Source organism: Orbicella franksi, chromosome 2 (assembly GCF_964199315.1).
Source record: "Orbicella franksi chromosome 2, jaOrbFran1.1, whole genome shotgun sequence".
Classification (NCBI taxonomy): domain Eukaryota; kingdom Metazoa; phylum Cnidaria; class Anthozoa; order Scleractinia; family Merulinidae; genus Orbicella; species Orbicella franksi.
In genome coordinates, this window is record NC_138146.1 from 28,872,028 (window position 1) to 28,899,887 (window position 27,860).

The 27,860-nt window shown below is 39.7% G+C and overlaps 2 protein-coding genes across 3 annotated transcripts in view; one reads left to right on the forward strand and one right to left on the reverse strand.

Annotated features, from left to right (window-relative positions):
* The window catches only part of LOC145479137 (uncharacterized), a 51,496-nt gene extending 38,535 nt beyond the window's left edge, over positions 1-12,961 (reverse strand). For both annotated transcript variants that reach the window (XM_081457394.1, XM_081457395.1), the window contains exon 1: positions 10,338-12,961. In XM_081457394.1, coding sequence (XP_081313520.1) covers positions 10,534-10,881 — 348 coding nt within the window. In that variant the 5' untranslated portion in view covers positions 10,882-12,961 and the 3' untranslated portion in view covers positions 10,338-10,533. The remainder of the gene's footprint in view (positions 1-10,337) is intronic.
* LOC145479118 (uncharacterized) lies at positions 424-27,476 on the forward strand. The gene is made up of 18 exons (XM_081457377.1): positions 424-695; positions 956-1,314; positions 5,553-5,717; positions 6,135-6,242; positions 6,371-6,496; positions 7,020-7,116; positions 7,384-7,602; positions 8,135-8,514; positions 12,989-13,156; positions 13,479-13,589; positions 13,788-13,904; positions 14,267-14,357; positions 15,033-15,407; positions 17,071-17,181; positions 17,333-17,443; positions 22,477-22,587; positions 22,967-23,058; positions 25,756-27,476. Exons 1-18 carry the CDS (start codon positions 563-565, stop codon positions 26,398-26,400), a joined length of 3,519 nt encoding a protein of 1,172 aa, XP_081313503.1. The 5' UTR covers positions 424-562; the 3' UTR covers positions 26,401-27,476.
* The last annotated feature ends 384 nt before the right edge of the window (positions 27,477-27,860 follow it).

Consider the following 27,860-nt stretch of genomic DNA (forward strand, 5'->3'; position numbering starts at 1 on the left):
GTGCTCAGAGGATGTGCAGATCAATCCTTGGTGAGGTCAAACGTTTTTACCCCGCTTTCAAATTGCGCACGTAGACCGCGTGAAAAAAGAAATGTAACATTGCAACAGTTTTGTAACCAGAAAATGACATATTTATACTCAGTAAAACTTGAAGGATGTAAACGGCTAGGTTGTACTGGCTACTAGCTGCACAGTGGAATGCATATGAAAATCCGCCTCATTTTGACGCATTTAGTGAGTTGCTGGCAGAAATCCACCATTGAAAACTTAATCTGAAAAGTCCATTTTTAGCATTGCCATTCAGTTCATATTTCTCGGAAATTAGCCATGACATTAACACGTGACTGGTCTGATCATAATTTATATTCTCCGGACTCGTGTGAAATTTGACACTGGAGTTCTTCACATTTTCTTACTCCTTTCTCCTCGCTATCTGATTGCGATGAAAATGTAGACTCTCCTAAGGTCCTCACCGGAAAAAAATGAGGAGAATATTGTTTTTGGCCACTGTTTCAGAGAGGTCTATAAGGAAATTTGTTAAGACCTTTCGTCAAAAGTGTGAATGATACTTGATGCACGCAAGTACAACTCTTGTGGCCGCAGTGTGTATTCTCTCTGCGAAATGAGGTTGTTCCAAGGTCTTCAACTATCGGCTGTACTTTTGGTTTTGTCCAATCTCTCGGTTTTAGCTGAAGGTAAGACTATTGCAGTACTTTAAACTGCATTCTTGTTTTTAACTTCATGAAGAATAAAAATGAAAGCGTGTTGGATTAGAATGAGAATCGATGCGATTAGGTGCATATTTTGAGACAAAAAATAAGTGATGCTGCATGTTTGAAACAAGTGGCTGTTGTCAACGTTAACTTTATTCCTGCCTAATAGGAAATAACTTGTGCAACTCATACGTTTGGGGCTACTGTTAAAGATTGATTAAAGGTTGATTGTTTCATTTTAGGACAAACTCTGGTCCAAAATGGAAAGGTTAACTTCACAGTGGCAAATGGAGACTTCCTTTATTGCACAACCGTGCAATACCCTCGTGCATTTTCTAGCTCTAGAAATGTACGTGTCCTTGCGTCGATCAGCCATGGAAAAGAATCTATGAGTGTTCATGATTCAGCAGTTGTGTGGACATCAGACGTGACACAGAGCAGTTTTCGTGTATGTGTGTTGGAATCGGGTCTTAGTACAAATGGATCCTCTATCGTAAACTGGATCGCGTTTCGAGGCACTCCCTCTGGAATGTTGGATGGCGCCGCTTCCTTCAGTACATTCACCAGTGGTACTAAATGTGTAAGAGTTACCTTTGCACAGGTATGGCTCTAATTTAAATTGATAATCACTAAACGCAAATAATTCGTGCATTATCGGGTTTTTCTGAGAATTTCTTTCGGCATATTTGTGATAAATGGGAGAAAGTTCCTGTTTTTTTTAGATACATGTCAGATTTAGTCAAACCATTGTGTAAATACATTGCTTTTATTCGAGGTTTTCTTGTAACCTGGAAAGCAACCATCCACAACCAGCAGTTCTCCATACTGAGAATGTTTAAGAGTCCCTGTCCATAAAAATGGAAGATAGCTCGGCAAGGGTCGAAAATTCGATTTCGCTCATATTTTCATGATAGATAGGCTAGGGCATGACAAAAACTACTGGATAGTTTTTTTGGCGAAATATCCTTTTATTTCAAAGAAATATGCAAATTACCAACTTCTGTTAAAATCGTCATTTGACGCACCATTTTATTAAGCAAGTTTGAGAGCCTCGCATGCAAAACCACATCATTCTTCCGTCTTTAAAGCACTCAAATATTTTTGTGCAATGTTTAAATGTGTACTGGGTTGGTTTTAGGGAATGTTGCGTTGTCTTTTTGGGTGCAAAATAATTAAATTTCGAAAACATGTATTTTATTCACTTAAAAGTACTTCGTGTATATAATTAATTTTCACCATGTGCGAAACCTTCAAATGGATTAAGCTTCTGGTGGTTGAATCGCAGAAGGATGATCTACAGATTCCTGTAAAAATTTCTCTGGGCAAATGATTGTGAGCGACGCGAGAACTTTTCAAAGTACGTTAAAAATGCAAATATTTGACCATTCCTTCGTCAAATTTCAATTCACGGGTTAGACGTATATTTTAACATGCGCCACATGACTTGACCAATGTTAAGTTGAAATAGACACAGAGCTGATAATTTCGAAATGTTCTAACCTCATTTGCTGTAAACGGCAGGTCCAAAGCCGATTTGACGTGTTTCTCTCACCATTCGTCGCACATAAAGCAGAAGTTTGCTTTTGTTGACACAACGTCCGATTACATCGCCAACTGTCAACTTATTTAATGGTCGAATACAATGAATCTGTGACCCTCTTTCGACACATATGATCACCACTGCATCTAAGTCAAAAACGGCTAAGTCATTTGTAGATAGTTGCTTGCTTTGCACTACACCAAAATATTACATTTGATCATCATGGTTTGATGGCTTGAATCCTTGCTTGCAGCGGTTCCTTGTTCGTCACGCAATGCTGTCATCCCATTTTAGGGGGTAGGGGTAGGACAATTTCTATCCTAATACATAAGGCTCTGTAAGGGTGGGAACCACTGGGAGCACACAATCGTGTTGAGTAGGAAGAGATTAAATTGAGAAATGAGAAGAATGAATAGTTTACCATTGCCCGTGTTGTTATCTTTTACTCGATCACCGCTACCTACATGCCCTGCGTAATACTGTAACGCTAAACTTAGACCTAGGTCTTTTCGCGCTGTGCAATTGTTTTTGGTTTACATGTAATACAGTGGGCTACCCCCGGGGAAATGGGTGGTGACCGCTTAATGGGGCTAGCCGCTTAAATAGAGGTTGGTGTACCTTGAATATTTAATTTTTCACTATCGGGTTATAAATTTCTTGGTGAACATGGAGTCAATTCAAGACAATCATGATAGACGTGTATTTGAATTATCACTCGTCATGCACCTTCAATTTCAGACTCTTATCTGCCATCGCCCTTTCCAAAACAAAGTTTTTAAATTTTGGGTGGCCGCTTAATAGGGGTAAAGACAATAATGAAACCCTTATCGGAACGACCAAATGGTGGCCGCGGAGGTAACCGGTCAATAGGTGTTTTATTTACAATATTTTACTGACAATAATTTTGGACTGTATTGACACTAGTCCTCTATTTTCTGTTACAAACACACCAGTGCCTCGCCCCCAGGCAAACAAAATACGCCAAATAAATGGCATGGCCAGGGCTATTTACTCACGTAATTACTAATTAAATTTAGTCTGTTTTTCTCACGAATTAGTCACGTTGTGATTTCCTATTTTTATTTCAGCTAGTTCTTGCTTCATTGATCTATAATTTGTTTTATGGTGATTTTTTTAAAATTCTAGTTAGTACAGGCACTAGCTTTATCAGCTGTTGTCTGAAACATCAAAACGTACAACAAACGTGATTTGGACCGAGGCCACGTACACTGTAAAATACGATTATATAAATATACACATATTATTATATATATATGAACAAACAGATGAACAATGATTAAATTGCTTCATTTATCCTGAGAGTGCTCTATACAAAATAGATCAAAATGTGCAGCATATGCCGTGACAGCATTGCGTGACGAACAAATAACGGCTGTAAGATTGTGCTGCGCCGACACGCTTATCAGCAATGGTCAGCAACTATCTACAAATGACTCAGCCGTTTTTGACTTAGATGCAGTGATGTTCATATGCGCAGAAAGATGGTCACAGATTCATGGTATTCGACCAATAATAGGTTGACAGTTGGCGATGTACACGGACGTTAACCTTGTGTAAACAAAAGCAAACTTCTGCTTTATGTGCGACGAATGGTGAGAGAAACACGTCAAATCGGCTTTGGACCTGCCTTTTGCAACAAATAAGGATAGAACATTTCGAAATTATCAGCTCTGTGTCTATTTCAACTTATTATAGGTCAAGTCATGTGGCGCATGCTAAAATATACGTCTAACCCGTAAATTGAAATTTGACGACGGACAGTCAAATATTTGCATTTTTGACGTACTTTGAAAAGCTCTCGCGTCGCTCACAATCATTTGCCCAGAGAAATTTTTACAGGAATCTGTAGATCATCCTTCTGCGATTCAACCACCAGAAGCTTAATCCATTTGAAGGTTTCGCACATGGTGAAAATTAATTATATACACGAAGTACTTTTAAGTAAATGAAATACATGTCTTCGAAATTTAATTATTTTGCACCCAAAAAGACAATGCAACATTCCCTTAAACCAACCCAGTACACATTTAAACATTGCACAAAAATATTTGAGTGCTTTAAAGACGGAAGAATGATGTGGTTTTGCATGCGAGGCTCTCAAACTTGCTTAATAAAATGGTGCGTCAAATGACGATTTTAACAGAAGTTGGTAATTTGCATATTTCTTTGAAATAAAAGGATATTTTGCCAAAAAACTATCCGGTAGTTTTTGTCATGCCCTAGCCTATCTACCATGAGAATATGAGCGAAATCGAATTTTTGACCCTTGCCGCGAAATTAAGAATTTGTCTGATTTTTACAGGCAGGCACTCTTAAGAACTATTCAAATCTGGCAAACTTCCTGTTGAGAGTGAACTGAAATTACCATTGACAAATATCCCCAAGGGATAGGAAAATATCTTTTAATTAATTGGTTCCGTTCAGAGTTCACGATTTTATCTGTTGTTCTTAAAAAAGACAATACAACGCTCCATCAGAGTGGAAAAATGCCTCCAAATAATGTATAGCTTTATTGTTTCTTTTTGTACGTTTTTTTACCTCTGGGAAATTGAATCAGCGGACTAATTTCTTTGCCAATGCATTTGGAAACATATGGTTTTAAAAGCGATGAGGTGACTCTAAAACACATAAATTTCTGAAAGAGAAGAGGAGTCTGAAGGAGAGAGAGTTAAATTCATAAATTCATAGTCATTTTTTGGTACTTTTAAGATCCTTTAAGTGAGCTAGAGATTGCGATTATCGTATGGCTGGTGGTTGTCGTTCACGTATAGTCATTTGTGTCTATGCAGGATTATAAATCCGTGTCAGATGATTTCCAAGCTGTTTATTTAGCTCTGATCTGATTGGAATTTCTATGCCTTTCTGATTTCGGCCAAACGAAATCGGTTAATGTTTATTGTCAGATTATCGCGTTATTGAGGGCAATGATTTGTTAGATTCCATATGTCAACGAGCCCGGAGGGGTTAGCCGTTTAGGAAAGAAACGAATTAAATTAGTCATTTTCCTTTCTGAAAAAGGGTCGCGGGGTTGAAGCTATAAGACAAGAACGGTGGAATTAAACGTGGAAAATGTATCGATTTTCGTGGTTATTGCGTTGTACCCAGATGTCAGCTGGTTTTAATACCATGTCACACAATTTAATCATCTCCACTTTTCGTAGCTTTGATAGCGTGAAAGTTGCTCCCATTCCTTACTAAGCACAGTGTTCGCAGGCTACCTGAGAACTCTTTGTAAATTAATCCGAGTGAAAGTAAACATTTTATTCTTTCCTTTCCAGCGCTTTTCTTCTGTTCCAAAAGTCCTCGCCACAGTACGTCACTCTGTCAGCAACAGGCCACAGGACGCCATGAATATCTGGATAGAGGAGCTGAAGGAAGATTATTTCAGAATCTGTCTCCGAGAAGTAAAAACATTTGATGGCAAGCATCAAAATTTGAAAGTGGTACGTTAGTCCAATATGGTTTGATTATGTAATAGTTATAGGAGCTTTAGGAAAAGAAAATGAGGCACTCGAAAAAAATATCATGGACAATGATGAAAAATACTTGTAGGTGTGTCCTTTGTGCGAAAGAAATTTATTATCACTCGTAAGCTAAAAATAGAACTGGAATTCTGGAAAAAAAAGGGCAACATTCACTTTCGATTTTCAGTATTTTGTAAATTAAGCTTTGAGTACCTGTCCTTGTTCCAAGATTTATATCTCCTTATCAGAAACGCTGAATTTTACAGCTCATTTCTGATAATATTTCTCCAATCTTGAACAAGACTTGTTTTTATTCTCGCAACGTCAGTTTATAAATATGATGGTATTTTTGGACTTTTGATCTGTAACATACTAACTCAATTTTCTTTTTTTCAGGACTGGCTGGCATTTGTTCGGGGAGGCGTTCAACTTACATTCCAAGGAAAACTGCAATTTGAAAATGGTGGCGCTCCTCTTGAGCAAGACAATTTCGCGTTTTGTAAGGTAAAGCTACCTTTTCTTTTTTTTCAAAGCTACAGACAAGTTGAAAGACGAACTTGTTGAACATGGTAAACAGTTTGATCTCGTCCAGTGCCATCTCTGACATCAGCTGTATTTTTTTTTTTTGGCAGGTGCATAATTTTACAGAAGAGTTTTATGCACCTCCAGTTGTCATGGTAACAGCTAACCATCTTTATGATAGCCAGAATGTGTATTCTAACAAACCAGAGAATAATGTCCTTAACGCGTGGATTGAGGTGAGCTGTCGATACATTAGTATACACTTAACTATCTAAACGAAGTGATCTTTGTTGTCATGAACCAAGATAAAAAGGCATTCCAACGAAACGTCATAAAAAATATGACGCTTCAATGAGATTTGCATCCACTGAAGACCGCATGCATATGTGATGTTGGTAATTGGTCTTCGTAAATTATTTTTTGAAGAGTTTAAAAAGCGTAATTTTCTGTTTGCGTTTGTCACCTCTTGATATTAAGGCTTCGTTTATTTCCTTATTGATTGTACAGACTATTGGAAGATAAGAGCCTTGAAACTCGCAGATTCTCGCAAATAAACTATAACTGGGAGCAAAACAAGAAACTGATTAACATGAGAACATCGTTTGTTGCGTCTGTATGACATGTTGCTCGCCTAGGTCTTGCCAAGTCGAAAACTAATACATAAAAGTAGACAGCAATCCTCACTTTTTTGGGAAAGGAGTTATGATTCACGAGTATAAGTTACCAGTCTATTAATTTCAGTTGCTTGTCTGTCAACAGGAAATAACGATTTCATCTTTTCGTGTCTGCGTGAAAGACTTGGCAGGAATGGAAAGTCGGCACGATCCTGTTACTGTTGATTATGCAGTTATTGGAGGTAATTAAATAGTTGACTTCACGTCTACATATGCGAAACAAAAGTCAATTAATAATACGCCTTTGTGGGCCATGTTTGAGTCATTTTACTTAATGTAAGAGAAATATGTTCGTAAAGCAATAATTTGCTAGAATACATGCCTTCCAAAAGCGTTGTTGTTGGAAGGAGGTTGTAGCTCTGGGACTCAAAGACTGCTAAGTTGTAAAACTAAAAGAAACTGGTTGGCAACCCAGGAAATTACATGTTGTGTATATATTCCTTTCACAGATCTTGATCCATGTATCAACGTTTCCTGTAACTACTTCGCTGTTTGTAAGGCATTTGGACCCAGGGATGCGCGGTGTATATGCGTGGATAACTGTCCATCATACGAAGAGCCCGTATGTTCCTCAAATGGAACCACATACGACAACGAGTGCGTGTTCCAGCGAGAAATGTGCCATCTGAAAGCTAACTTCACTCTGTATCATCCGGGTGACTGTACAGGTAACGAGAGTAAATTTACTCTTAACAGAGTTACAAATGACAACCAAGAATACCATCATCTACAAAGATGAAACCGGCTTACATAAAATGTAAAGTTAAAAACAATTAACAGACAGGACAAACATAAAGTGGTTCCGTAGTTTTTTTTTTTCTAATGTTTAACCCACTGGGCACGTGCAGTGTCAAAGTGTGGATGGAAAGAACTGTTAAGTGTCTTCAGTAACATATTTATCTACAATGCGTCAGATTTTGGTGAAAACAGGGAAGTGAAAGAGTATGTTTATGAGTCTTTCAGAACTGAAAAGGTGTACAATTAATGTTACTAAAAGCGACGTTTGGTTTAGAACTCTTACATTTGAAGCGACCAAGTTGTGGTTATGATATTATGATTTTTAAGTTAAGAGAAAAAATCATGGAGACCTATGTTAAGCCGTTTCATAGCTACTCTCACCTATGTTGTCATAGTTCCCTTCAAATTAACTAGCCCTTTAACTAGCATTGAGTTGAATTTTCTGGCACTGTTTTTTTCCAGGATTCCCTTCTCAAAAAGGCCGTCATCGTCTCCGTCGCTCCCCAAGCTGGGCTGAAGCAGTTTGTGAACAAGTTCCACTGGCTCCTTATGTCTTCTATCCTGACAAACCGGTTCACATACAAGTTTCCGTTAATCATGTCAACTTCTCAGATCCCAGCTATGTGCATGAAGCCGTGGTGCTCTGGGTTGAGGACATCAGAGAGAACAATTTTACGGTTTGTGTTACACAGGCGGGAAGAAATGAAAAGAAAAATGGACAGGAGCTTGCCACAGTGGACTGGTTAGCATACCAAGGGGCCCCTGACGGGGGAGTGTCAGGAAGCTTGGACATGCCAACTTGGTGGACTGGAACAAACTGTCGTGCGGTGTCACTACCTTCGGTGAGATAAACTCACTTAATACGCCAATCAAAATTACATTTATGTTGTTGTTGTTGTTTTGTTTTGTTTTTTGCATAGAACAAATTTTTATTGGAATACACACGTTATTTACAATACTAACTACCATTACTTACAATACTAGCATTGCTTTAATTTAATTGCGACTTACACTGCTTGCAATATTAATGCAGTTATTTACACTACTTACAATACTTATTACTTACGCCACTTACAATACTATCACTTACACTACTTATATTATCTACCATACACTGCGCATACTTACGCTACTAACAATATCAGTAACACAATTAGATTACCTTTGCTACTTACAATTCCTGTTGTTGTTGGCGTCCGTCTGTCTCGGGAGACAATGGAACCCCGTGCCATGATTCAGTTTGTGGTTGAGTTGCAGCGTCTGTTGTGGCTGTACGGGCCAATTCTAGATCGGCTGGCCTTGTTTCAACTGTCTCAGGTGAAAGTTGCGCCTCCCTGGCTCTGAGGGCAGACAATCTGCCCCATGCCTTCTGCGCTCTCTCTTCTTTTCCCATTCTTTTCTTTCAGCTCCTCGCTCCTCTGGACTCATTCCTTCACGGTCCTTCTCCATTCACTGCGGTCTTCAGCCACTACCTCCCACTCTCTGGATCGATGATCCCTTCTCTCATGTCTCGTTTACAGAGGTCTTTGTAGCGAAAGACAGCCCTTTCTAAAGGTCTGGAACCAGTGACGAGTTCTTGGTACAGGATGTCTATGGAGATTCACCGGTCGTCCATTTGTCTGACGTGCCCGGGCCACCACAGGCGGCCCAGAATCGGGAGTGCAAACATGCTGGGGACAAATGCCAGGTAGAAGGCATTCTTGTTTGGTGCACGATCTTGCCACGTGATACCCAGAATGTTTCTGAGGTTGTGCAGGTGAAAGGTTTTGAGCACGCTTTATTGGCGGGAATAGAGAGTCCATACCTCGCTACCAAAGAGAAGAGGACTGAGCACACAGCTTCGATACACCTGCATCTTGGTGTTGATGGTCAGGATGGGACAGACACTTTTTGCCAGGCGGGCCATGGCCTTTGCTGCTTTGCCAATTTACTTGTTAAGTTCGACATCCAGGGAGGTTGCTGGAGATGTTCCTGGAGATGTTGGAGCTGAGGTTTGGAAGTCCTCGACTACCTCGATTGTGAAGTCAGCGATGGAGATGCTTGGGGTGCGCCTAAGGCCTGGGGACATGATGGTGTTCTCCTTTACGCTAATAGTCAAGCCAAACTCTCTTCACGCTTGGGGGAGGCAGTTGATGAGTCGCTGAAGGGTCTCCTCGGAGTGAGCTGTCAGAGCTGCATCATCTGCGAAGAGCATCTCGCATATGAGAACCCGTCGTACTTTGGTTTTCGCACGAAGGCAGGACAGATCGAAGAGAATGCCATTGTTTCTGGTTTCAAGATACATTCCGTCCTCTGGCTGGCTCAAGGCGTAAGGCAGCAGCAGCGAGAGAAAGATGCCGAAGAGAGTTAGAGTGAGCACGCAACCTTGCTTCACTGTAAAAGGGTCCGAGGAAGATCCATCGTACTGGATGGTGCCCTCATGCCTTCATTAAAAGAGGTGATCATCCTAAGGAGCTTGGGGGACATCCAATATTCTGTAGCAGATTGAAGAGGCCTGAGTGAATGCGACTTAAAGCGACCGTCTCTGCTTCCGGCATTTCTCTTGCGACTTCTGCAAGAAGAAGACCAATTGTTGATTGTTGTCAATTGTTGATCTTCCAGCTTTGAATCCGCACTGTGCTTCAGGCTATACAAGCTCAGCAAGTAACCGCAGTCTGAACAGGACTACGCGGGCAAAGGCTTTCCCAATAATACAGAGGAGTGAGATTCCACGGTTGTTGTTGCAGTCACTGCGGTCACCCTAGTTCTCGTATAGAGTGATGATGCTGGGGTCGTAGGTCTCGCTGCGCACATTCTCTTCTTCCTAGCGCTGCAGTAGCAGTTGGTGCAGGTAGTGGAGGAGAACTCCCTTTTTCCAGCCTTTATGACCCGCAGGCAGGGGAGTTGATGGCCGTGCTGAGTTCCTCAACAGAGGGTGGGATGTCGTGCTCCGCCCACCTGTCCATCTGTTTGCTCCGTTCTGTTATGATAGTGCCAGAGGTTGACTTCAAGGGCATGATCTTGTTTATGCATGGACCGAAGACCTTTCTCATTCTATCGTACATGCCACGGTGGTTACCATAGTCAGCGGAGAGTTCAATGCTCTGACAGAGGTTCAACCAGTAGTCGTTGGCACAATGTTGAGCAATCCGTTTGGCACCGTCTTTGGGCTTCCTGATTGCAGCGTATGTCTTCTCAGAAGGCTCCCTCTTGTAGTTGATGAGTGCCATTTTTTTACCTCTATTGCTGGTTCCATATCGGCAATACAGGCTTCAAACCAGCCTGGATTCCGCCGTGATCGGTGATGCGGTTGGCACTGTGGAAGCTGCGTTAGACTAGTATGCAGGTCAGTGAGAAAATTTGAGTGATGATGAGGTCCAGCTGATGCCAGTGGCAGGATAAAGGGTACCAACAGGAAGATTGGTAGTGTTGTTTGGTGGAGAAGAACATGTTAGTTATGCAGAGGTTGCGGTAGGAGCTCTAGAAGCTGTCCGTTCTCGTTCAAATTGCCAATGCCGAAGTGGCCGATGCAGCTGGGCCAAGAATCGAGGTTAGAACCCACTCGGGTGTTAAAGTTGCCCAGTAGGTACAGTTGTCGTATGGCAAGGTTGCCTCAGTAGAGGTGTTAGGTTCCTTGTAGAACTGGTCCTTGGTCTCCGCAGAAGTCAGAATGTAGGAGCGTAAATGCTCAGGAGGTTCGCTGGCCCCGAGGAGGTTGGTGGGCGGAGGATGCGGGCTCTACCACTGGTTGGCGGTTCTACAGAGGACAGAAGGAAGTTCCTTACGGCGAATCCAACGCCATGTAGTCTTGGTTCCTTAGGCTCCTTCCCCTGCCAGAAGAACGTGTAGTCCTGTTCCCTGGGGCTGCCTTTTGAGGCTAGTCTTGTTTCCTGTAGTGCAGCAATGCCGATGTTTTCCTGGAATCATCGACTTGTTGCAGATCATCGGAGAGGCCAGGACACATTGTCTTAACATTTCACCTTGCTAGGCGCAAGATGTGTGATGTCTTGTTCCTGTTTTTGCCTGGTGCAGGGTTACAGTCTGTTTGTCAGGTTTTGCCCTATCTCCTCCAAGCACGCATTTAAGCAGGCAGACTGTGGTGGGTCAGCACCTTACTGACTGGGCGCTGCCCAGCTTGGAGCGGGCGGTAGCTGACCAGTCGGACTACGATAGTCCCATCCACTGTTGGAGAAAACCCGTAGTGCCTGGACCTACGCCTATCGGTACTGGCTTATAACTCGTAACTGCCTCCTCCTGTGTTTATTCTGTCGCTGTAAACAGCGGCACTGGAGTGACCACTCCAGGGCACAGGCCTGAATTAAGTATATGGAGATCCTGGGATGCCCAGCCCTCACCAATGTAGTCAAAATGAATGCGTAACGCTGTATTGGCACCGGCTTGGCTGCAAGAGCTGCCGGAAAAAAAGACGATGCGACGTCCAACCACCTTAGGAGCTCCACTCCGGATTTTTCCTCAGGGTTGACTACCGAAGCCTTTTCTGTAAAGAGGTATCCCGCAAGGCAACGGAGGTTTGAAATTAGAGTTTACCTTCTCCTAGATGAGCTGACTTTCCACGCTGCCAAGTCCCAACAACCCCAAGCAACTGGTTCAGAGGCGCCTGTGACCCACCTTGAAACCTTCACCTGACAGTAGAAGCAGTTCCGCTGGGTCTAAAGACTAAGCAGCACGAGCAGGCCAGGAGCTTGACTAAGCTGTCAGAGGCTGTTTAAGACGTGCGGCATATGGGAGCATTTTATAAGCATCGGCGCTTATCTCCACTGCCACCCAGCGCTATGACAACCTTGAAGCTAAAAGTATATCCTACTAACCAAGCGCTAGAGAGACATGTGAGGTCTGTACGTAAAATACCAAGGATCGATATTCTTGATGAGAGATTACACGACCAAAAATGTTTAGAAAGTACGTATCTCACCGGATCACAAACAGTAAGAACGCAGATAATCAGGGCACAATTCGTATTAAGAGTCAACTCAGCGTTTACTCGCGCCTAACATCTTTCAAAAAACGAAGAAAAAGTTGGAAGAAACCGACTAAAAAGTGTACGGTAACTCTCACAGAAAAGCAAGCCTTCAAGATTGCTCACTGGTGTTCATCTGGTTCAATGTTCAGTCCATTATTTAAAGAAGATTTAACCCACAATGGAGCAATCCGATTGTTTCATTTTAATGGCTGGCCCTCTGAATTAGCTTACATTCGTGTAGTAAAGCACTGAAGGAATATCTTTGTAGTCAATCGATCACCAAGTAGCACTTAGATTAGCAGCTTTTTCACTTAACAGAATGCTTTAATCTATTACTTGGTGTTTATATTTCACAGAGCAAGTTTAAATCAATGCCCACTGTGCTTGTGTCAGCGGAGCATGAAAGGCGTGGTGTGAAGCACGATGCTTCCTCTGTGTGGGTAGAAGATGTCACAACAACGTCCTTCAAGATCTGCATCAGAGAGTTACAGAACTTCGATGGAGCTCACCAAAGTATCCACGTGGTAAGCAGTTTGCAATTATTCATGGTTAACTCAGCGATTTGTATGGCTGCAATGAAGAAAATATTCAGTTCTGCGAGGGAATTGTAATGAAACGATTGAAGGTATTTCAATCATCTCGGACTCCCAGAACACTGAATAAAATTGAATAGCTTTTAAGTTCTCTCTTAAAACGTAATATTCGAGATCGAGAACTTCAATCAACTTGAAAGAGTTCTGCCTTTGACCGCAAAAATAACTTTTTCTTTTTCTCAAGCTTTTATTCTTGGCAAGTTTGTTCCATCAAGGTGACAATCTAAAAAGAATGATCTATTTGTTTTTGAAGAACTGGATGGCATTTGAAGAGCTTCATCGACCCCTGTTTAGAGAACATGGGTCTATCTACTTTGCTAACGGGAACAAGCCCTCCAAAGAATTCAACTATGCTTTTTGTGAGGTAATGTTTTCCATGGCTTCAGGTTGTATTTGCTCGCTCGTACATTCGTAAATTCCCTCACACTTGCTCAAGCACACCTCCACTCACCTTAGCCTCCTCCAATTCGCCCCTCTTGCAATCGTGTCGGAAATAAAAAATGCGAGATTAATTCCAAATAAATATTCAGTATACCTACACGTTTTTCTTTCGTTTTATTAGGATATTGTCTTTGCAAAGCACTACAACGACTCTCCAGCAGTTTTGGTTTCTGCAAACCATTCAACAAACGGAGGAAACCTTAATCCTGCGTACAACTCCATATCAGCTTGGGCTGAGGTAAGATACCGTTTATCTTTATAATATCTAGGCACGATGCATTTGTAAGTTATCGTAACTTATCTTCGTTTTTGTAACTTGTTTGAGCGCATTTTTATGTTAAACTGAGGGGAATTATAAAGAAATTTACTGAAAGACAATGCTGATAAAGTTAACAAGACCGAGCACAGTCTATCAATATCAAACGAAGCATTAAACGGGTAATAGTACCGAAGTGCAACGTCTGGAAATTGTTGTGTCAATTAATGGGGCATGCTTTCTTTGAAATCAATTTTTCTGGTATTTGGGCTCAGTGCCACTGGTCATTAGGTGATTTTGTGACTGTAAGACTTGTGTATTGATGATTTCTTTTTTCCTTGCAGTATATAAACAAGACTGGATTTAGAGCATGTGTGAAGGAGTTGTTTGTGAATCAGCATGACCCTCTGTCAATCTCGTATGCAATCATGCCAGGTAGAAAGTAAAGGAAGAATAACGTTAGAAATGAAATTTCGTTTATCATCTTTTGTTCCTTCAAGCTTGGTTGACGGGCACTACCATAACCGTAGCGAAAGACAAGCTAGTGTAATCGGGGGCGACGCAAGCATAAGCGCAAATGCAAGAACAGACACAACTAGAGAAAATAGGAAATATTTCCTTTATCTTGGGCTTACTATTACTTGAGTCTTCGCGTCACTGTAGACTTTCATTCAAAGGTAATCTCAAGGTTTCTTTTATCCTCCTGGCACCGTCTGAAGGCTGGTTTACAAGTACGACGCAAACTGATTTCTAAGGTCAATTCTGATCAAAATCAGATGGCAGCGAGAGTGCATCCTCATGTCACATGTGCTTATGTGTTGTTTTTTTGTTTTGTTTTGTTGGTTTTTTTTTTTGCACGCATTACCTTTGAGCTTATACTTGCGCTTTCTACCATAGTGAGGTCGTACGTGTAAACCACACTTCACCCCGGCCTAGTTGGACGGCGTCTGAGTTTTCATTTTTTTTTTTTCTCCTTTTAACTGCTGAAAAAGGAAACAGCTTTATAGTTACATTTAAAAGAGGCCTTTTTTAGGCGATGACAGAAACCCTGTAAACATTTTAACCTTTAAGTAAAGTTTGATTTTCTGTGGTTTTCGTCTCTCCACTAAGATGTGTGCGAACCGGGCTGGAGTTTCTACAATGGTTCCTGTTACTTCACCAGTGAAACTTGTGAGACATGGTCCAACGCCAGTACAATCTGCAGGTACATGGGCGCTAATCTACCCGCTATTGAAACTCAAGAGGAAAATGTGTATATTCAGCACAGACACAATGGTGACAAGGCGTGGATTGGTTTGAATGACATCGCAACAGAAGGATTATTCTCCTGGGTGGATGGCTGTCCAAATAAATTCCGCTATTGGGCCGAGAAACAACCGAACGACTTTAGAGGGGAGGACTGCGTACACACTCTTGGTGCTAGACATGGATACTCGTGGAATGACGTGGACTGTTCTACATGTCATCAGTATACGTGTAAAAAAGGTAAAAATGCGTTCTATCAACCTTTTCCCTCCCTTTTTTTCCATCGTTTACCGTCATCCGACCGACTTATATTTTAAAAGAAAGAAAGGACACGTTGTGCATTGAACAGATAGCAGGGCGCTTTTGGCTCCTTTTAAACCCACTCCACATACCAATATCGAGTTTATTTATTTATTTATTTTAATAAACTTTATTAGGAATGAAGTAAAAACCAAAAAAGAAAAACACAACGAAAACATAAAAAAAAAGAAATAGAAGATAATGATTCCCAAAAGGGAAAGCGCGAACGGGACGAGAGAACCCAGGCGAGGTACTACCCAAAATTATATACTAGATATATAAAAATATAAGCTATTTACAAGGAATATAATATTAAAAATAATAATAAAAAGCAATTTACAATAATATTAAAACCATAAGAAAAAAAAATGTATAAAATTAGTTTCTATGGCAGTAACAATCCCTAACTGTAGACCAGGTACAGGGATAGTCTGTATCAAAGAGGGAGTTGAATAGGTTTTCGGATTGACGGATTTGGCCTTAAAAGGCGCACGGATTGTGGACTTTTGCGGTAAATCGAGCGGAGTCGCGGATTTTGAAGTAACAGTGGATTGTGGATCAGCTGGGAATTTTGGCGCGGATTCCGGATTGTGCCTGTCTTGATTTTGGGATCCTGGGTCCTAAACGAAATTTGGATCGTAGATCTTTCTTTAGCCTTGGTCGGTATGTTAATGAGCTCATCCAAATATTTGTTTTTCGAACAAAGCTCATTTAAACTCGAGTGGGAGACTGGTATTGGAATTGTACAGTGTTATAGTCTTCGAGTATGTTGCCTTCTCTACTATTTGTGCGAAATTAACAATGGCATTCACATTTACCAGTTTACCTTTGAACTTTTAAAACTGTTCCCGGATGTGGTTGTGGTTTCGGATTTGAACAAAAATATTGGCGGATCGACGGATTTGGTGAAAAAAAAAGGCACGGATCAGCGGATTTGCATACCCCTATTCACCCCCCTCATCAAAGATAGAACTTAATAGACGGCTATCCTGATAAACTTAAAACATTTTGTAGTACTCTAAATTTAGAACATTTTGTAGTACTCTAAAGGTTCAATTTCGTATTTTGTGTGGGATTACACAACTGTCTTAAACATAGAATAACGCTTAACCTTTAACTTGCGAAGACACTAAAGGAAATAGGGTGAACTTAAAAGCAGTTTTTAGTCGGCGTCGCAGGCATAAAACGGGGGAGATGGAAGGAGGGAGACTTCTACCTGGCGTTTTTTGCCTCCCCTACTCCTATCCCGTCTTCCACACAGGCTACGCTTTTAGGTTTTGTTTATATCACAGTTCTGCAGGTGAAACCACAGGGTTCATCGAATATGCGCAACATGAAAATGAACCCATGAATGCAATTATAAGCATCTTGGTCTTCAAGATGCCAAGGATATGTTGCATTTCAAGGACGTTTGACGACTTGTTAAAGTGCTGCAACGGAGGAAACATCATTTCTCTTTTTTCTCATCTTGAACTTATGTTCAGTAAACACTCGTCATGCGAAATTCTAAGCCTTGAAGTGATTTTTTTACTGGTAACTCTAATAGTGGAGATCTAGAGCCCCATACACACAAAAATTTAAAAACTTTTCTTTTGTAAAACAGATTATGACGAATGCACCAGCTCGCCGTGTTTGAATGGAGGAACCTGTGTCAACGGCAAAAGAAAATTTACCTGCGTCTGTCCTCGCACGCACAAAGGGCGCACATGCGAAGGTGGGTTTGATCTTTTGATTTAGTAATTTTCTGTTGAATGCAATTATGCAATAACGCCTTTTCAATTCAATTTATTGGAACTAAAGAAAATGTTTAAATAAGAAAAGAGTAAATAATGTACTGTAACAGCCAGGTTTTTATCTCCATGTAGAGTTTGACGAATGTTCCAGTAATCCCTGTCTGAACGGTGGAACTTGTACTGATGGAGTTAATAACTACACTTGTGCTTGTCCTTCACCGTATTTTGGAAAACAGTGCCAAGGTATAACAAAGACTCGCTTTTGTTTATTTCTGCTACATTGCTTTATTGATAAAACACCCTGTAAGAAAGTTTATGAAAGAAAGATTGCTCGGCTGATCGAATTAGGAATTCCCACTGAAGCCAATCATTTCATCGCCAAATTGGACCTCTCACCTATTTATATTCTCAGTCAGTTTACGGCAGGAAAACGAAAACATTATACCGAGTCCAATGTTACAGAACAAATGAAGGCGAGAAATCATATTTTATACAATCACTGAGAATTTTGAAAATTACTAAGATTTAAAAAAAAAAAAACAGCACATATTGATAACCAATTAAACGAAATATTTGGTTAGGTTTTCGCAAACTGTACAGAAAATAACAAAACAGAGAAAAATGTATGTACGAGAAGTTACAAAAAATGTTTGCTTTTTTCATCTTTTTTGTAATAATAGTATAGGACTCTGTAATATTTAAATCAAATGGAAGGTCAGTTACATGCGTAATACCAGACTCGAAAAATGTCTTATAGAATATTGGTTTATTATCTATACGAATGTCTTTGTTATTCCATATTATATTGTGCCACGGTTTCTCTGCAGAAAACTCGTCTCGAAAATCCACCCACCACTTAAGCAACTCGGTATAAAATTGAGAAGAGATTGTGAGATCCATTATATCATAATTGCAATGAAGTAGGAAAGGACTGCCAAAACGTTTTAGTACGTGATGTAAGTAATTTTTCGAAGTGCCGTCATTTCGCTGAAAATTCTCTTTAGCCAGGCTATTCGTAAGGATTTAATCATTGTTTCTGAATCAATCATTTTCAGTCCACTCTTTTCATAATCATTTATTGCTGACAAACGTGTGACTTTGTCTACGCTTTTCCATAGATATTTAAAAATCAATCGGTTCAGTTCTTGGATAACTCCTTTGGGGGTAGTTAATAATGACGATACATAGACAAATTTTGGGACAATCAGGGATTTTATTATTGTTACCTTTCCATAGAGAGAGAGACCTCTTCCAGACCAAATATTTATAAGTTTCTTAACACTGTCCAGGTTTTCTATGAAGTTTCTTGCGTGTAGTAATTTCTGATCATAAGAGTAATAAACCCCTAGGACTTTAATCGGTTCATTTGGCCATTTAATACCAAGGGGTTTCGTTTTATTTTCTCTTGAAGATCCAATCCACATTCCTTCAGTTTTGGTGGGATTAACCTCTAAGCCTGAAAGCTTCTTAAAATCGTCGAGCAGCCTGAAAAGAGTTTGAGCTGAGTTAATGTCCGAGAGAACTGCCGTTGTGTTGTCTGCGGATTGGAGTAACTTTGTTTCTTTCTTGCCAATAGTGATGCCCTTTATCGTTGAATTTTGTCTAATTGCAATAGCCAAGGTTTCAACGACCACCGCAAAGAGATATGGAGAAAGTGGATCTCCTTGCCTAACTCCTCGTTCAATTGTGAAGTAATTAGAGGTGATGCTATTGTAAATAACGCAGCTTTGTATATTTTTATAAAAAGTCATTACCCAACGAACAAAATTTGGACCAAAATTAAATGATCTTAAATATCTTTGAAGAAAATTACGTTCCAAACTATCAAAGGCCTTCCGGAAGTCAATGAAGATCAACAAACCGGGAATATCTTGTTTGGCTGTAAAGTCCATTATGTCGAAAATTGATCGTATTGTTTCACCGATATAGCGATCTTGTATAAAACCAGTTTGATTATGATGGATAATGTTCGGCAAGACATTTTTTATTCTAGTGGCTATAGCTTTAGACATATTTTTGCGTCCACGTCTACAAGCGAGATTGGTCGCCAGTTATCCAAAAAAGAGCGGTCTTTTCCTTTCTTTTCGATAAGTGTTATAACTGCTTGTTTTTGCGAGCATGACATCTCGCCTTTTTCAAAGCATTCGTTTGTACATTGAATAAAAGGTTCACCAATTAAATTGCCAGAATTTTTTGTAGAATTCAACGGGAATTCTATCGTTCCTAGGAGCTCTGTTATTTTGGAAACACTCTAAAAGCAAGGCACATTCTTCTGAAGTGATTTTACCTTCACATGACTTCTTTTGTTCTTCTGAAAGTTTGGGAATTAATAAATCTTTTAAGAAAGTTTTAATCGCTTTATTGTTCTTGTTCCCACTCGTGTATAACTCTTGGTAAAAGCGTCGTTGTTCGTAGAAGATATTAAATGGATCCGTGGTAATCGAACCATTGATATTTAATTTCTCATATGCTTTTTGATATGATTTCTCTTTTATAGATTCAAAAAATATTTGGTACTTTTCTCATCGTGCTCGTGCCAGCGGGCTCGTGCACGGATAATTTTTCCTTTGACGCTTTCTTCATAAAACAATTCCAAAGTTTCTTTAGCAGAATTGGGAATATTCGCATTTCGTTCGTTAGGGTCTGTTTCGAAAATAAACTTCGCTTTAGCGTATTCCTCTTGAAGATTTTGTTCTCTTTCCTTTCTTTCCCGCGCTCTTCTTTTCGAATGCTAAATTGTGTGTGCTCTTATATTGTATTTCAACCAGTCCCAGACGCTTCGACTGTCCAACAATTCTTCACGGCCTTCCGCGAACCAAATTGGTATCTTCTCTGTGAAATCATTAACATAGTCTTCGTCATCTAATAGAGAACAATTCATTTTCCAGAGACCAGGTCCTTCGATATCGTTAGAATCATTTACAAGTCCCAGGGAAATTGCAGCATGATCTGTTTTAATGGGTGGAATTATATCTGTTGTGTTAACTAGATCATGTAAGGTATTTGAAATCAGCCAGTAATCCAAACGAGAAAAAATCATTGGAGAATTTTGGCTCCATGCAAAACTTTTTCTTTCAGGATTCTTGACTCTCCATATATATAGATCGATCTCTTCTTGTAGATTTTCAGTTGTGGTTACAACAGATTTTCTCGGATTTAACACACCTTCTTTCTTATCAAGGATTGGATTAGGAGGGCAGTTAAAATCTCCACCTATAATAATGTTCTCTTTTTCATCAAAGTTATTTTTTCGCAGGGTCATAAGTAGATTGTTAAGAAAGTTAATGATATTTGTGTCTTTGTTTGGAACATAAACATTAATCAAAACATACATTTTATCGTTAATCTCAGCTTTTAGTATGACATACCGTCCCAAACGGTCGAGAATTTTGGAGTGGATTGTACAATCAACACCCTCTTTAACAGGAATTGCCTCCCCACATGAATTGGAGCTGCCATGAGCCATAATAATCTCACTCCCCCATTCATTTTTACAACACGTTTCTGAGTCTTTTTTTGAGTGAGTTTCTTGTAAGAAAATAAAATCTGATTTCTGTTTTCGACACCAAGTAAATATCATTTTCCTTTTCTTAAAGTTGGCTATGCCCCTCACATTTAACGAAATCAGTTTAAACGTACTAGCGCTTATTCCGGAGAAAATAAGATAATTTTAGGATTACAGAAGAAAACTTGTATAAGTTAATTAGAAAACGCTTCACTGGACTTCTGCGGTGTTCCACTAAAGAATTAAATATTCTATTCGGATTATCGGGAAAAAGCATGACATACTTCATCAATATATAAAAAGAACAAGAAGATCTTTAAGATCTTACAACCGCGCTTTTAAAAGTTAACTGTTTTGGTAGCATGAGTGACCCGAAGAAAAAAAAACGAAAAAAAATATCGGTTTTGAACCTATTTCCAGCAAATTTGGCACACTGGAAGCTGAGAAAATTACTCTATTTCCGGTCATCATTTTTCAGCTCTTTTCGTCATATCCCCCCCTCGGGAGGGTTTTGTAAAGTTAGCGAATTAGTTGCAAGCCACCGTAATGGTGATTGCTGTCGGCGAAATGTTTATTTGCTAAAAAATTGCGGCCAAATCTTTCGGAGATGGAAGTCAGGACATTTGTAAGGATACAGAAAGTAATTTGGGACCGGTTGCTGACTTGTAAGGCTGAAATTATCCAGAAGTAAGGTTTTTTTAACGTGAACGTAACGAAGGCCACGCGGTGAATAAATTATCGGCTGTTCTCACTGTCTCGTTCTGTTTTTTGTTTCGTTCTCTTTTGGAGTCCGCCGAGGTCATTTTTTCGTCTAAATAACTTGAGAAAAGTTCGAAAAAGATGTTCCTCTTGAATTTTCAGCTTTCAGGCAATAATCCTGGATTTTTTTGACCGAAACGTAGGTTCACTGGTTATGTTAATGTGTTTCGGTGGCTATGGGCGACCGTCGCTTCCTTTGTCGACTCACGCAATGAAGCTAGGTTACAAAAAAAATCTAGTAATATTTAGTTCTGGTTTTGTTCGATTTCGTTGAAATTTTAATATGATGAAGCTGGATTGTTAACGAATAGATTTTAATACTGCCGATATGAGGTAGCTATTAACGCTAAAGTGATATATCGCTTCGATGTCAGGGTTTTGAAGAGATTTTTTTGCAACGTGTAGGTTCGGCGTGATTTTGTAATCTGAGATTTCTGTTGACCCTGAAGAAACAAGGTTTGGCGAGTAAACATTACAGATTGCGTAATTCAAAGTTGGCCGAGTGGAGATCTGCGTCTGGTCTCCGACAAAAAAAAAATAAAAATAAATAAACCAAGGGTAGAACATGAACCGCGCTCGGCCCATGGCCGCGCGGTTAATAATGAAACCTTCTATTGCGCGACACATATATGCTGGAAACAGGAGGAAAAACAAACGATAAAACAACTGCCTCGTGTTCCAGATTGATAACCGTCTACCAAACAGCCCTCCTTAAGGAAAACTCCTCCACCGCAATTCAAATAAAGTCAGAATATCAAGGTGACTATGGAGCGAAATTTAATTTCAAAATTCAAATTTCAAAAGGGAGGTGACTTGGTCTATTGTTATGGCAGAGAAAGGAAAGATTTATGCAATATTGAACAAGCCTAAATCGTAACAACGGTAAATACATTGTGAGCCCTAACTAACCAACACAAGAATAAGCGAAGTTACAATTTAACGTATTTTCCATCAATACATGATTTATCTGGCTAATATCTAATTTAATTGTGAGCTTAATGGTTGTTCACAGAAACAGATGAGTGTCAATCGAATCCTTGTCAAAACGGCGGGACATGTGTAGATGGTGTATACAACTTCACTTGCATCTGTCGAACTGCTTACGGAGGAACATTTTGTCAAGGTAACTGTTAGTTCAGTTCATATTCAGTTAGTTGAAGTTGTGTCCATCAGTTTTGTTCCATGACTGATGTTCAGAAAGGAAGTCAAAGCAAGGGACTAACGTCCCGTTAAACAAAGCTTAACTAGGAAGCATATCATGCAGATCTGTAGTTGGTTTATTTTAATTTGGTCGAAGGGACTTGTCCCAGGAACAGTGAACATGAAGGGTTTTGAGTGACAAGTCGTAGGAACAAGTCTCCTCGTGTAATGGTGATGACGAGGCCTTTCTCCTTCTAACAAATTACCCGCCCCTTACTAGGCTTTATCATGTTACCTTATAAAGAGAAAGGGTAGGCACTTATTTGATAGCTGAGCATTTTACTCTATATACCTTTCTTTAGCTTCAGCACGAGCATCTTGTAAAGACCACCGTTCAGCAGGGCGCTACTCCAGTGGATTGTATTATATAAACATTGGGGGATCTTCTTTTAGAGTGAGTACTTTGTGTCTCTTTAGTCATTGATTAAAATCGAAGATTGTAGAGATTCCGATCCACTGTTTATCAAAGTTATCAAAATGTTTGTCCATATTTATGCAAACCTTGAATTTAATGGCAGGGTTTTGCTAAGCCGATAATGGGTCGCTGCTGTTGCTATGTCTTTCAGTTTAACTTCTCGTTTTGAATGAACGAAACAATGAGCTAATCAGTACCTACATAATGCTGTGTTAAGAGCTACTCGAGAAGCTCAACAGGTTGCATATGGCGAGAAATTTGTGCTTTGCAGATACATATTCGTCTTAAATCGAAACATCACATGAAGTAAAACTGTGTTTGAACGCTAGAGCAGACACTGCCGCCAATAAAGTTGCTCTGGCCAAAATAAGTTAGGTTTTGATTATTGTCACATATAGCTGATTTCTAGAGCCAATATTGTACGTTAATTAATGTCATCGCATGATGTGTTTGACCTAATAAAACATCGTCGGGTAGAAAAATATCTCAGACTACAAGTTGAAACCTTTAAACATATTACACATGTTTTTTTTTTGTTCTAGCTGCACAAAATCTGCACCTAACGCCATATTTTCAAGTCTCTACGGGGCGTTTAGAATTGAAATAAAAAGCTGTTTTTCTTGTTCGATATATTACCTCAATGGTCTGGGTGTGAATGTCGTCATGTTGTGGCAAACCTTTATCTCGCTTTCCTGTACCAATAATGGTGGAAATCAGTTCTTGATTGTAAGCCGAACTCGTCCATTTAAAAGCACATGCGGAAACCTGAGTTAAAATAAAACGATCAAACTTGTTTAACAATTTAAAATGCTATGTTAATTGTTACCTGTACAGTCGCTTTTGGACTGAAGCATTGCAACTGATTGAACACCGTTAGACTGTGAGAGGAGCTCGCCAGGTCCTTCTATATCCTTTTTTGGCAAGACGCTTTATTTTCACAGTGACTCTCCACTTAGGAGAATGAATAGAACGAATTATTATAGGTACGTGTCGATATTCAGGGAGAAATATGTGGGTGAGCAGCCTACCCTATCGTACGGCAGCGAGTGCGTAATTCTAAACCATCTAATGGCACAAACCTACAATGTTGAAGCAAGCTGGCATTATGGATAACCTGAGATAAATTGACATCCAGATCAGTGATAATAGTAATAGTGTCAGAAGCATACCGTAAAAGTCGCAAGTTACCGCCGACAAGTATGCGCTATTATTTGACGAGTGTATATTTTGAAACAGTGTGAGATTGGAATCTGATGGATATTTATTCTTTAAAATGTTTACAAACGGATGACGAGATTTTGAGCATAATCTTGTTGAAGGCTCTAAAAAATAATTCAAAGAACTGAACAAAACAGAAGAGCTTAACTTACTGAATTAGAACTTATTGTGCATTTTTTGCCAGCCTCGTTTCCATGCTAAAGCTCTTACGGGGAAAAATTTGCAAGTGGAAAGAGATAATTCAATGCACGATGTTTTAGTGGACGATGGTCGAAGTAATCCCCGTCAAAATTTGTTTCCTAAATTGCTAATAACAAGATAGGTCAACGGCTCTTGGCCTCTGGGAAGGCAGACCAGTCAAATCCAAAATTGTCGAACGAACTTTGCGCGCGCAAGCATTTACCGCTCAGGCAGCCAGCGATTTCACGCGTTAAGTTCCACTCTACTTTAAAATATAGAGAAATGATTTAAAGTCGACTTCGAGTAATCGAAACTTGGTTAAAATTCTGCTAATGCAACTATATTGTTTTCTCTCGATTTGTACGAGCTTTCAGCCTCACAACTATTGCCCCAAACGAATCTCAAACTCATTTTCTTATTGTTAAATAGATATAGACCAGTTTCTAGTGGTCAAAATATGAATCCGACGTTCTGATTGGTTGCAAAATTCACCTCGTGACGCTATATAATCACTAGATATAAACAACCGACTACGCAGGCTTATTACTAAATTGCAGCATTTGCTGACTATCTTGCAGTATTGGAGTATTTAACACCCCATTCCCCCAATGTACCCCTTCCCCTTTCCTCTTCCCTCAATATTGCACTGTGAGTCTAATGAAGTCGATAATCCCAAACGTAAGGGTCATTTACTTCATTATATACTTTTCGCCCATCAAGGATGGGAAAGCTTGCTTTAAAAAGGTAGCCATTATCACTGAAAACTAAGACTAGTCTAAGACTGCCCAGTAGTCCAGTTTTGGGCCTCATAATATTATTTGGGACTGCCGTCTCTCTCCCGTGTTAAATCACTGCTACTTGGTCTCATGATTGCCAGGGTTCGGCAAATTAACACGCATTGAGAGAATTAAAAGAACTTGAAAAAATGCTCTGTTTTAAGACGTTTTGGCTAAGCTTTCAAAGAAAAGGCTATTTTGTAAACTTCTGAAGCTGCTATATGATTATTGCCAGGCTTCTACATAACTGTCTGATGGTAATTCCAGTCATAATCAGCTGTTCAGTTCAGGTCTTTCAAGTTGATTTTACGTTGACAATTCCAGAATTTGGTGGACATGACTCCCGACCCTGGCCGAACATTTCAAATATGCGAAGTCGTCACTCTTAACATAAATTGAGCTTAAAAATATTAAGAAATAGAACTGATTACACAGTAAATATTATAACAGGGCAATCATCAGGATTTTTTAACAACAGTTCACATACTTTTCGCTTTCTTAGGCTTACTGTGACATGTCATCTAACGGTGGTGGTTGGACTCTCATCTCACGTTTCTCAAATACTGACAGTAAAAACTGGATGCAGTCTAGCGGCAGCTGGTGGTATGACCGCACATCCGCAAACGGCAGCGTGACCAGTCCATCCGATAGCTACGACATGATATCACCGGCATTCTGGCTTGTCACTGGTAATTACATCAAAATAACCCGCAGTGATGACAGCTTTAACACAGCCTTGTTATACACCAGCAGCTGTACTGGCGGGAGAACCTTCAGAAGCTTTATAACAAGTTACGGCAACTTTAGAAATGGCGCTATCTGGGACAGTAACGCATGTCGTGGATACTGTTCCGTCTCCGGCTATGGTGGCAGCTACTCATCCACAGTGGGTTTCAGTCAGGCGCAATGCAGCAGCAATCTTCGAAGTAGTCACTACCTGTCATTCTGGTGTGACTGGAACAATGGGGATGGAGCCGTGATGATGATTGGTGGAGGAGGTAATTCATGCAAGAGAGCAGATCATGGGATTGGTATCACAGAGGAAAACGACGCTAAGTTTGGCAATGTAAACTGGAGCTGCGTTGGAGACTTTGGTGACAACTGCAACCTTCCTACCAGTTATTCTCTCAACCTATGGATTAAATAGCTTTGTTTAGTGTACGGGACCCGAAGCCCTTTACATACGCTCTAACACGCTAAGGAATACTATAAAATGTAGTCTTGAGGGAGATTTTAATGGAATATTTTAATATCATTGTAGAATCAAACGAAAAATAACACACAAAATAATCTTTGAGAACTTCGTTTCGACCTTGGTATACGCAGCATATTTTTATGATTAAACATCAGAAATTGAAAGCAAAAGCTGAGTTCATGTTCTTTTCGTTTGGTAGTATTTCGGATTTTTCCCGTTAAAATGTGTTGGTAATCTTATTAAGACTGGTGTTTATTACGATTAATTTTCGTGAGACGTCGAACTTCTTTCATAGTAATATATGCATTAAGATTTTTTAGATTTCGGGCAAGTTTGAAATACATGAAATAAACTTATTTGTTGATGAGGAATTTATTTTCAACATAACTCTCCAGATCCTTAATGAGTAATTTCGTTTCTCTAGAATAGTTTATGCCTTGATTAAGAAGTGATGATCTCACTCTTTTTGCACTAAATATGCATAGTTGTTTTATTTGAATCTTTCCGAGCTCTTTTCTATTTGGAAACTCAAGGACTAAATTCGAAAAATTCCGAAACTTTAAACTAAGTTAATAGAAGGGAATGGTTATGAAACTTGTTAAAGTTCTTTTTTGTATGTTTTTGTTCTCTTTTTTTGGTCCTGACCGTGCACAAAACACAATAGTTGTTTACTCCGTACTGAGGAACTAACCAATAGAAGTAATAGCAACGTGTTGGTTACGTAATTCATGCATAGTGTATGAGCGCAAAACAATTTATTGAGCACGGTCGTGGACCTTCTAACATAAATCTTGGCATCTTTGTTTCCTCCTTTGATGTTTGCCGGGCTTCATAACCAGTCCCCTCTGTAAACTATGCTTTAAACAGATCTCTCTTTAGAAGTTTAGGTGAGACGCCGACATATATGGCTATAGCTTTTCTGCATTTACATCGCTCTTTCTTATTCCTGTGGTTCTGACGGAAATACAAACAAACTGGCTCGATTTACAAGTCCGGCTTTTGTTCTGAAGTCTTTTAACAGCTGAAACAAGAACAAGAAATTACCTTGCCAATCTTTTTGAATGTAGACGATTAGTTTAAATAGCGGCGGATTGGTTGTTTGATTTGCATTGAGTCGTGATCTCTTAAAGAACACAAATAATTGTAATAAAACCTTGCAACGTGACACAAAACAGTAGCCTGTTTATATTATATAAGAATCCTATATTATGATTATTGCTTGCTGAGGAAGGAGTAGGGAGGACGGGGGAGAGGGGGGCTAAATTTTTACCATTTTAATCTTAAATTTTCAACCGACTGGCTGATGGAAGAAACATGACGAAAATACAGGCCTTGGATGGCAGCACAGTCATTATCTAAAATTACTTGTAGTTGGTTTGGAGATTTTAACCTTAATCCTCGCCCGTGTAAAG